The following is a 12,252-nucleotide window of genomic DNA, read 5'->3' as shown; positions in this document are numbered from 1 at the left end:
TGTTACTGTTCTCGGTTCACTTTCCTGCTACTCTAATCAGATATACAGTCTGAAAAGAGGGCACCTTGGTTAACGCTGTCAGTCGCCTTAGCCTGGATGTGGGTGGTGTGGTCAGATCGATATGAAAAAATATTTGCAGGTTGAATCTAAAACATCAAAATAATGCTTGGGGGTGTGTTATTCACTGTCTCCAGATAATATTTGTGCATTTTTAAATCAATTCTTTAAGTACATATGACTTGTAATGATTTGCCCGGCCATGAAAGGCTAAGTCAGCCCACAATGCTGTGTTGTTCTATGGAATAATATTGTTGATTTGAATTTTTTCATTTAAACCTACTGGATTCTGATTTCCACTGGCTTTATGGTCTTGATGGAGCGCACAATTTATGCTCACTCTACATATAAAAGCCTATATTTCTATATATTTTTCAAATACAACATGCAGGACTACAGTTATGCTCTTATCCAGATGGTGGTTTTAGAAAACAGGGAGATGATTTTCTACTTCATATTTGCCTATATTGAGAAAAGTACAGATGACAAAGTCCACCAAGAAAAAAAGAGACTTAATTTCAAGGTACATCTTAAAAGTATACCTAAAAATGCACTTTTCTTTTGCAGCTAATAGCGGGGAGTAAATCCAGGATGAATTAATCATCATTTCTAGAAACGCAGGCTACTTTGTTGCCTTGAAGTTTTAAAAAATGAAATGGAGTCAGCAGTATCTCCATTGGGAGTGTCTGAAAATCTCCTGCAAAAAATGCAAAGTAGACATTGTTCTACAGTCACCTGAAGACAATAATGTGGAATTTTTTTTTTTTTTTTTGCATTAACACAGCCAGAAAATCAGAGATTGCTAATTGCCACCAGTGTAGATAATGAGCTCTTTAAATACACTTAAAACCAGGGGGATCTTTGAATTAAAGTCAAATTACTGTGTCCCTTGTTGCCAGATCAATGAAGCTGGTAAAAAAAATGTAATAAAAGATGTCTTCTCAAGTTGAAGACATAAATATGGATTTTTTTTTTTACTGTACAGAGTGAGAGTGGAGAGAACAGTAACTCAGGTGTCATCAGGTAAGGGAGGGGTAAATCCTGGAAAGTTTACACCTAGCACACAGAGAGATAGCTATATATATGCACTACAATACAATTTAGAGTGAAAGGTTGACCCTGACTGATAAGGGACCAAAAATATTAGAACATTATTTGAACATATTATGTTATATAATATTACATTAAGTGAATTCTGCACTGTATGTAGAAATATATTCATATATTCAGAGTACTAACCACTGCTCCAAATTGTTCTTTTTCTATTGTCAAAAAAAAAAAAAGAAAAAAAAAGAGACTTGAAAGAGAGACAACATTAAAGAGTCCAGTGCAGAAGTCCCTGGAAAATGAACCGTCTGAGTTCATCTGACTCTGAATCTACAGTTGAGAGTACAAACCTATAACTGCTACCACTCTACAGTGTTCTTTAAAACTAGACCAGTCTCAGATCTTTTTTTTCTCTCCAATTTCTACATGAAAATCCCTGCACTAGACTGACTTGACTTCACTTGCTTTGTTTGCACATAAGGAGGTAAATGCAGAACCGTTAAAGTCTCTGGGAGCTGCCTTTGAAACGGGAGAATAAAGTTATTTTTACTCCATTCAACATGAAGCAGCATATTTGTGTCAGAATGCTTTAAAATAACAAGAATAAAAAGCAACACAGCATGTCCGCACTCACACCTACTCATGTGAAGATAACAGAAAAAGCGATGCATTTATTTTTCACAGCTTACGCCAAGGATACGAGGTAATTTGAAGGACTTTACATGAATACCCATTTGAATAATCAGTCAGTGTTGCACTTTACCCTACATCGAGATTGAGAAGTTAATTAATAAATCTAAAATTAATTTTCTCTGGCAAAAAAGACGATATATATATTTTTGTACATCATTTCCTATACTGGGTTTTTTTTTGGGAATGTTTTGCACAAAACAATGGTTGTTTTTTAAATGAAATTGGATTTTTCCCAAAACAATTTGAAAACTTTCTCGTTGAATCTTATGTAGCAAATGAGACACAAATGGTTTTATAGGGAAAAGGTTGAAGCATTGATAAAATGCTTAAATACGAGTCGGAGTTGCAGAAGGAATGTTGCTACAGTAGAACATACTGTAACTATTACAGCAGATGACTGTAGTGACATCTGCTCTGAGTTATAGTTAAGAAGACAGCTTTGGCATCATTAGACATGAAGTCCCTGAAATTTCCGTAGGGAGTAACAAGAGTGCAGATATTAGAAAGAAGTAGATCGGAGGTGTTTCTGAATGTGAGATGATAATTGAAAGGACAACGGCCTTGGAGATGGAGCATCCAGAAATGTAAAAGAGAGGAAAAATGCAGAGAACATGAAATGAAGGTGGCTCGTATCAAATTGTAGGAGGAGGCAGAGGATCTGTTTTAATGGAATCAGAACATCTGCAGAGGTAAACAGAGCAGCAAAGAATACAGTACGAAGTATAGCATCAAATAAAGAAGAATCTTTACTCCTTTCATCAGAGTGGGCCGGGGCAGGAGTGATTCGGCAGAGGTCTTTATACCACACGTTACCAAACACAGGATCAGGGGACTAAGTGGTATTGAACCAGAACTCTTTTGGTTTCCTACGACTGTACTGCTTTCGTCCGTGGAGTAGAGTCAAATCATTAGTACCCTTTGCTGTGTACTGCAGTTATTTGTCTCTGAAAGAAAATGCCAGAACTGTGCTTTTACAGTTGACTTTAAAGTTCTTGTGGGAGGAAGAGCTTTGATTCAGTGGCTGAGGTGTGTTGTATAAAACAGTCCCCTGTAATCAGGGCTCTGACAGCTGATCTGCCGTGATGGATTTTACTGCCAGCTCCCAAACGGAGGGCGTGTACAACAGGATCATGCTGTATCATGATGATGATGAAAGAAGGAGGGTTTATCTGCACTGTGTTCTTACCTCCTTTAAGACAATTGCTTGGTTGTTTTTTTTTATTCTATTTATATATAAATAGCTGTGCATTTAAATGTTTACAGCTTCGGTGAAAAGCACATGTATATTTTATAAATATATCACTAGCCACATACAACAACAATTTGTATTTAAATTGTTTGTATTAAACAGAACAAATAAGTTATAAACCAAAGAACCAAAAACTAACATTTTAAAATATATAATTTCTTAATAAAAAAATTGACTTTGCTTTACTGCCATTTGCAGGCCAGTAGTAAAAGTATGTCCTGGAATTCCAGCTGCAATTCTCTCAGTTCTATTTGGTCGAGTCACTGCAGTAAAATCCTGTCCTTCCATATATTTCTTTAAATAAAACACCATATGATTAAAAAAATAAAATCCCACTTTTGCTCTGACTTTGCCTCACTCTAGTTTTTATTTTTTTTCCTCCATGCACTGATTGATTTTCTTCAATGAACAAACATTTCACTAATTATATTAAAAAGATAAATGGTAGCACTTCCTGTATTGTTTATACTCCATGTCATCAATCCCACTTAAGTTATATAAGATTTTAATTTAGGAGAGCAACAGTTGCCTCACAGAGCCCTCCATAAATTAAATATGTAATGCTCTTTATTAATTGTCAGGAAAGGTTAATGACTTCTGCATTAGCGCGAGTCCATCCAGAAACACTCGGTACGAAACTTAATACTGGAAACTGTACTGCAAAATGGAAATACGATGTTTTAATGGATATTTTAAATATGTATGAAGTTCCAAGATTTTCCTTGTCTTGAAAATTACATTTCTCCATTCAAGGTTACAAATTATTAAACAGATTTTCTTGTATCTAAATGAGGTACATATTCTGAAATGTTTTTTTTTTCACACTGGACATCGTAGATGAGGACGTTTAGACTAAATAATGCTGCTGTCTCACCGAAGGTAATCAAGCAGGAAGGTCTGACCAAGGACTTCTCGGAGTGCACGCTCTTTGACCTGCTGAAGTACAACGACATCAACGACGACGAGCACTTGACCAAAGAGGAGTTTTACACGGCTTTTGGTAAGTAAAACTTTAAAAACGTTTTTTTGAATCAACAAATAATTAGAAAGCTTTTTTTTTCTAGAGAAAGAGACCAAAAGGACAAAAAACAAACAAACAAACAAAAAAACAAAAACAAAGACAAACTTTTCAAAATTATATCCACAGTATGCCATTTTTCACTTCACTTCACACTCTGTGGACATGAGAAAACATTGAAGACATTTTTCACCCAAAGGGAGGAGATGGGACACGAGGATAATAGAGAGACAGCGAGGGATGAGCAGTTTGGAGATAACTTTAGATTAATAGAAATGCCTCTGACTTTCTTAAGATTTATTTAACAAAGATTAAGGAGAAGACCACAGAATAATCTCAAAGTGCAGAGTGAAGGAGGCTGTGGAGATGAAGTTAGAATAGCAGCAGAGAAATCAAGAAATCGAGATCTGAAGACCAGATAAAGACAGTCAAACGTCTGCTTTTAATAACAGGAGAAATGCAGACTTTTGGTTCTCTTTAAAGTTTAAAGGAAGATGTTTATATTTAATTTGAAATCATGTTTGGCATCTCCAAAGAATCTTGTTTGGTCTGTAGAGACTAACAGTCCTAAATGTCTTCGGAAACTCAGACTTTGCATCAAATCAAATTGGATTAGGCTTTGATTTCCTGCCAGAGGTTTAATCACACTGATCCACACACTGTTGCCAACTATTTATGTCACTTCACAGGGAAAAGCATTGACAAAACTAAGTAAAGCAGGTTGTAAACGTACTGAGGACAACTTCTCTGCCACACAATATCTAAGAGACACAGACAAATGTGCATTAGTTTCCTCTGCCTCCATCCTTTGTTTCCTCCTCGTGATCCATGTCCCGACTCTGCGCCATCTGACATTTTCATTTTGCTCAATATGCCTCTGACAGAACATCCTCTGACATTTGAGCTGGTTTGACACGTTAACCACTGGGAAGGAATACACTAGCAGCCCTTTATCTCATCAGTGCTTTGAAATAAATGCATTTAAAAAGTCACATTTAAAAAAAAAAAAAAAAGTCAAAAGAGCAATCACAGAGGGAGAACGATTTGAATCTGTCTGTAAATCTTCAGCTCTAAATGTGAGGGAGCAAATTGCTCGTGGCCACTCATGAAAAGAAAGACACAGCAGTCGATGCACGTAGAGGTGAGTTCCCTTCAAAAGCTGCTCTGACACTTTGACTCTTCAAACTTCTCTTTAGTGTTCAGGTAGTAAAGCTGAAACACTTACAAAGGAATATGAACTAAACTGAATTTATATTTGTACATCTTTGGGGCTGATTTTCAATAAACTTCTCATATTCTGTGGTAATTTTTTTTCCTCTACTACATGAAGTACTCTTGGAAAAAGTGTCAACGTCTCAAGCACTGAAAAACAAATCAAGGCCTTTTGCCTTTGTTTTATTCAAATGGGTGCTTAACCAATATGGAGGGCTATATACTGTGGTTCTCAGCAACTGTAAATTTTAATCACATTAAACCAATTTCACTGTGTTAAGTACTCTGAAGGTACTTTAAAAAACGTGGCCCTGTATCTGTCTGAGAGGCACCTGGAATGTAAAAGAAGATATAGAAGCATCAAACCCACCATGTAACACAAGTGTTAAAACATTTTTTGAAGTATAACCCTCAGAGAGTGAGGGTGTCAAGGTAAAAAACACATTTTTTCCCCCCCTTTTCTTTATAAATATTATCTTGAAACACAACTGCATTTCAGATCCTGTAAAAAAATGCAACAGGAAAGGAAATAGGGCTGGATCAAGTAAATATGTGTGAATCAGTATATTCACATATTTTTTAATGTGGCTTTGTGAATAAAACATGTGGTTGCCAAACATGACCTGTTGACCTTACTTTGAGTAGCCTTGTTGTGAATCAGTGTTCCCAAACTTTTTCACTGCACCATTGTTGAGCCCCTGATGTCCACACACTGCAGCAATTACTTCAAAACTCCATTAAACTTTATTATCAATAAATATAAAACATCTCAATGTTTTATATTCTCAATGAACAAAGGCATTAAATTCACAAAACAATTTCCCCGCTGTGAGTCAAATAAAGGGAAAAAGGAAGTGTGAAACTGACTCACTGTGCTGCACCCTCCTATAAATGTTCCCCGGCCCTCACATTGAGAACCACTGCTGTAAAGTACATAAACATTCATTTCCTTTTAAAACACAAGGAATAACACTGTTGTTGCAGAAGGTCTTATCGCAGCACTTGCACTGGCTCAGTGTTAAAGCAGACCACCAGCTGTGTACCTCAGTTTCATTGGATGGTTCAGCATTTTAAACACAACACACATTCCACTGAGACTGCAAATACTGCAGTTGGTCCTACGTGTGTGTATGTGTGTCCCTATTTTTTGAGGCCAAGTTGGCATCTTTCCATCTCATCCAAATCCTCTTGCTACAGCGCTCAGCACTTCCTGATGACTTCTTGATAGTTTATTAGTGCACCACTTTCTGACAGATCCCCTCGTCTTTAATAAGCCCTACGGTGGAGATTGAAGTGAGCCAATCACAGCCGCCCTCCGCTGAACAGCTGTTTGGTGATGGGCCTTGGTGATAGGCGTTGATGTGAGCTTGTCTTAGTATTCTGCAGCCACTTCTTCTTGTAGCGGTCTAGCATCTCATGGTACTGTCAACTCGACAGTGTGGATGTTAAACGGGGAGGAAGGGGTCGAGGGGGGGTCGTCTGGTATCATAAGCTTTTGACCAAAGACTCAATACAACATCTGTTTGTCTACCTCCAGTCCACAAAGGTGGATTTTGACATCAATGGCCTTGAACACAGACTACAACACTTTGTTTTGCATTGGAACTATAACCCTTAGTATAACCGGTAAATTAAACTAAACTAAACTAGTCGGGATAATAATCTAGGAACAGGTTCTTGCCACCGGAGGTCCAGTTCTTACGAACTGATTCCTCAATCCTCAGTAGTAGTCATGTGATGTTGTATTTGATTGATGTGGCACACAAACATGGTTTCCACAACAATAACACTCCCACTGTTTAGGAGACATGCAGAGCAGTCAGAATACTGAGCCACATGACATGTTAGTAATTTGCATCAACAATCTGTCTTTCAAGAACTCATGACTCTCAGTGGGGAGAGCGTGTACCAGGATGTTAAAGGTCTAGGCTGAGGTCAGGTTAAAGCTCTGATCCTGTCCTGTGTTAATGTTGTGGTGGTTCACGAGTCAATCTGCTTTTCTACGGTGTATGATTAATGCCCGTCTCCTATGATAACAATGAGATGAAATGAATTGAGTTCAAGTAAAATGCGACAAATAAAAACATCTGAGCTGCCGCAACTTGAGATTTGTGATATCAAAATGGGGTACCGAGCCATAACAGGTTGGGAACCACTGTTCCAAGTTCTTCACTTATTAGTAATTCTGCAGTTAATACAACACCCTAAGTCCAACATACTAGGGTTTTTCATACATAACATCAATCACACTGTTAAAGCCAGCTTTGCATATTTCCTACATGGAGAGCTGAACTCACATCTATGACATCATCAGTTACTGGGCTCTTCAGTAATGCCCAGAGTGATAATGTTCAATGTTTGAATTCTAGTATGATTGTATGAATAAGTGAGCACTGCGGGGAAGTAGTCCTGTTAAAGTGCAAGCAGTACCTGGACCTTATAGATCACCAATTTAGAGCCTGAGGCAAAAATGCATTTGGGTTTCTCACTTCAGCGCTGACATAATCTCTGAGTGGCAGCAGTAAAGAAGCATGCAAATGCTTTAAAGGGCCATCGTAAAGCAGGGAGCGAGGTAACATAAATCTGTCGATCTCGTGGTTGAGGAAAATACAGTGCTGCGTAGACATTAACAGCCCTGAATACCATGTGACTGATCATGGACCTGCATCCATGTCCCCTTTGTGGTTTCTGTAAATGTGACGACGTTGTATATCAGGACAAAAGAGGTGATTTTAAAGTTCATGCATTATTCATTCCTTCTATTTAAGACACTGTAAAGGCGCTGAGAATCAATTTGCTTTCTGCTCTCACTAAGGAAACTGTCTGGCAGGAGTGATGTCTTTTAATTAGATGATGTTACAGATATGAATGATGTCTGCCACGCTCCTGATAATCAGCCCCTTTGTCATCGCTGAATAATTTGGTAAATGATGAACTGGGGCGTCATGGGTACACAGATAAGGTGTCATCCATCATACTCTGAACGGTGCGATAAAGTGTCATCAACTTTTGGTGTATGTGTCACTGTTGATTGTGGCATTTAAATCGACTTCACACACCAGCAGAACAAAAGCCACGGAAGACTTTGTCATGTAGAGTGACGAAAATACACACAAGTACACAGAACGCAGTAAGAATCCACCTGACTAGGCTTGTCAATTAATGTTTGACTCAACCGTCTTTGTAACAACAGCACTTTTAGTTTCTTTTTTGAAATGTATTGATTTTAATTCAATATAAAATATGACGTTACTTGGTGTGAGCCTGATACATTTAAAATGTAATTTGACAAGATTTTTCTTGGGGCAACAGGCACAGGTGGGGCTTGAAAATCTCCATTTCTTTGGGGTGACCAAGGCCATTCTAAAAATGTCATTTAACTTTTTAAAGTTGTATGCCTTTTTAATTGACCTCTCCTCTGCCAGATGCCTCCTACTTTTTTTTTCTTGTGTTTTACTAAATATCTGAGGCTGTTTTTGGCTGTGGCCACCGTGGACGCCACCACCGTCTCCTAAGATTTGCTCTTTGCTAAAACGAGATAGCTGAAACCTCATTTGTGCTCGGAGGGAAGTCTGCCATCTGCAGCACGTCAGCCAACATCTGTGACCACTGCCAAATAAGCTGAGGTGGAAAGTTCATGCTCATAGTTTGCTACTAATAAAACAACACAAGGACTAAAAGAGCACTTCTCATGTTTAAATAAGTGGTGAACAGAATTTTTTTGTTGTTGTCATTTTGTGTAGAAGTTGCATTTTTGTTAAAGGTTGTTTAACACTGGCTGTGAAATGGCAAGACCCAGAGATGTTAATTCTTAATGTTACACATGTCTTCTCCTCCTTATGTGTTAAACAGATGGTACGTTTTTAGGTGTCTTTTCTGATTAGCAGAATAATTGAATACTGTACAAGCAATGTCGACATTATGATGGACCATCAAACAGGCAAACCTGAAACCTCAAGTGTTCATCCATGGTCCATCACCAGCAGAAGCAAATTTAATTGGATCACAAGGTCTATTTTTTACCAGTTCTGAAGATTTTAATCAAACAAGAAAATCTTTCCAACAAGATAATATTTGTCATAGATTAAAAAAACAAAAAAACAAAAACAAAAACACTCTGATTAGAATGAAAATGAGCAGAACACAGGTGTGGAATGTATGACAGAAAAATCACTTCATTAAAATGATAACAAGAAATAAATGATTCCACTGAAAGACCGCCGACTGTCAAAACAAAGAAATACAGCTGTTTTATTCCAGCATTAATCTTTTGATACATTGTTTTTTCTTGTTATTTTAATAAATACAGAAAAGTATTTAATTCCATAAATGTTTACATTGACATATTTTATTATAACAGTCCGATGTTAGAATGCTTTAACTTGAAGTTTGAGTGACACCTTTATAACTTGGTGATGACCAATTACCTTCTGTAAAATTAAGTCTTTAACCTTATTAATCAACCATGCCACAGTGACAATTATCCGTTCTATAAATTGTCAGACTTTGACCTAAGCGAACCTCCTGCAGAGCATTTTATTCACACGTCAGACGTGGTGTCAGAATAGTTTTATTATACATGGTTCAATTTCCATGTGTGACTCCTTCATCTGCTGAATGTGTTAAAGAGATTTAAAGGTGGGATTTCTCTTTATGTATATTTTTTTCAAATCATTTTAAATTGAGGTGGAGTACTGACTGTCATTTTGTATCATAAGGAAAAAGGCATGTTTTTTTTACACAAAATATGACAAATGGTGGGAAACATTCAAGCTTCAGTGTTGTTTATCAAAAAACTGTTTTGATTTATGGTTCAGAGCCAAACAATTACTCACCAAAGGATGTGTGAAATAGCACTGTTATTATTTTGCAAGGTCGGAAGAAATTAACCAAATTTGAGAGAAAGCCTAAAATTGTGGGGAAACAATTGAAAATCAAACTAATTTATGATAAAAAAGGTGAAAAATTAAAAATTAAAATTACAGATAATTTCCTCTGCAGGAAGATAACTACTTTTTCCCCACGTCAAAAATCCATCACAGTTTTAGCTTCACATGATTAACCACTACCTTTCTTCAACTAACATAAAAAAATAATTGAATGGTGTCTGGTTTTTTTTATTCTCAGTCTCAGACTGTGGAGTTTACATTTCATGTTTTTCATGCCACTTTTTTGTTTCAGGTTGAAAAGTTCTAATGTTCTATTGCAATCCTACTGGATTATAGGGATTTGCCTTTGGATGCATAGGAGGTTAGAAACTCAGCCTAAAACCGTAGTGAAATTATTGTATGTTTCATAGACAGTGTTGACTGAAGACATCAGCGCAAACATGGAGAAATCATTTCAGTTCAAAGTCTGTGATGTTGCCAATCCTCTGGGATTTACACTGGTTTAATATCTCCATGTTTTCTCCCCGTTTATTTACTCTCCACAGTCAATAAAGTAGATGCACAGATAACAGGACCTGTAAAGGATTAGTACAAATTACAAATTGCTGTTTGGTAAATGTTAAAAAAAGGGACAGAAGTAGGACAAAAAGGAAAACATGATGAAATACTGTTTAAAAAAAAACTAAATGAGCGAATGAAGCTCTGTGTGAAACAACCGTGGGCGATAAAAATGACCTCGAAAAAAAGGGTCATCATCACAGCTTTCCTTACATTGTGTTTCTGCCTCTTGTCCTTTCTGTAATGTCGGTGCTAAACATTCAACACGCACAGTTCCTTTGTCATTTTCGCTCGGTGTAATAGATGATGAAGCTGCACTCTGATAACTGCCTGGAGCGAATACAAACCTGGAACAGTGCGACGGCATGATTGTCTCCCTGTCACTCTGTGTCCTTGTCTGTTTCCATGTACTTTAAAATTACCTGAGTTGTTGTTTTCTCATTTAGTTGAACTTGTCTTTGTAGTGCACTATGCAGCGGATGTTCAACACAAAAAAAAGGAAAAGTGGATAAAGGGGGAAAATACTTATGCAGCTATTTTCTGTGTTTGTCACATACTTTAGGCCCTAATGCATTTGCTGTTAAAAAAAGGGGAGGGGGGGACAGTGTATTGTTCTTCTTGCAAAGTTTGCACAAACCAAGTGAGGCAAGACGACAACGTTCACATTTTTCGTCCACATGAATACGTTGCATGGGTGAAAATGCATTTATATTCACTTCAAAATGTCAAAGCTAAAGTAATTGGGGCCAGGCAACCATTCAGCATCAGTAACACTCAGCATCAGTGAGATCGAGAGGGAAGGGAGTGTGTTAGATGAAGGTCTGGCTGAGGAAGGAAAGAACAAGTGAGCATGTGTTGAAGAAAGAAGGCGATAGACCATGATAGAGGATGGCTGCAATATGAGAGGGGTTAGTTGGCTGGGTAACCTCACTGCAATTTGTCTTCATGCAGCCACTCTCTCACAACGTCCTGCAGACGGGGGCTATTTTGCCTTGACAAGCTTGTTGCCTCCGGTGCAAAAGGTGATTTACCTCTGTCACTGGCTAACATCCCATTCTAGCAGCAGAGTAAATCAAAAGTCTGGAGTTTCCACCGTTAATCACTAATTACAGGTTTGGCCAGCGAGCGTGATCCTTCCCAAGAGGCCCAATCCAGCCCCCGGCTTCAAATCAGACCCAAAGAGATGGAGCCAAGGCCGCTTTCTCCTCTGATATATCTCTCACAGAGGAGAAGTTGGACTGGGAGTGTTTGAGTCAGCTCCAAATGCCCAGATTCTCAGCTCTCTGAGGAATTCTCCATTGTGATCAGGTCCTGGCTTTCAAAGAGTTCCAGCCAGCAGCCAAAAAGCTTGTCCGGCTGTCGGCCACTTTCTACTTTAAATTCTCCATAGAGCCGCACACATTTCTGCCCCCCACAGGGATCAGTGGCAAATCGATTATGTTGCTCACAGCATATTCCAAAAGAATAAAGATTGCTGAGAGGTGTAATTGAATGGTTGGGCCGGGCATTACTGAGGAAGATTTTCGTCC

At 37.9% G+C, this 12,252-nt stretch overlaps 1 protein-coding gene across 1 annotated transcript in view; it reads left to right on the top strand.

Moving 5' to 3' along the window:
• Nucleotides 1–12,252, top strand: part of fstl5 (follistatin-like 5) — an 85,573-nt gene that overhangs the window by 25,103 nt on the left and 48,218 nt on the right. Inside the window, exon 3 of the mRNA XM_025063189.1 lies at nucleotides 3,926–4,046. Within this exon, the coding sequence (XP_024918957.1) occupies nucleotides 3,926–4,046 (121 nt within the window). The remainder of the gene's footprint in view (nucleotides 1–3,925; nucleotides 4,047–12,252) is intronic.

This window comes from Cynoglossus semilaevis, chromosome 15, assembly GCF_000523025.1.
Source record: "Cynoglossus semilaevis isolate Cse_v1.0 chromosome 15, Cse_v1.0, whole genome shotgun sequence".
NCBI lineage: Eukaryota > Metazoa > Chordata > Actinopteri > Pleuronectiformes > Cynoglossidae > Cynoglossus > Cynoglossus semilaevis.
The sequence above is the reverse complement of the archived record's forward strand: the minus strand, read 5'-3'. Positions and strand labels throughout refer to the sequence as shown.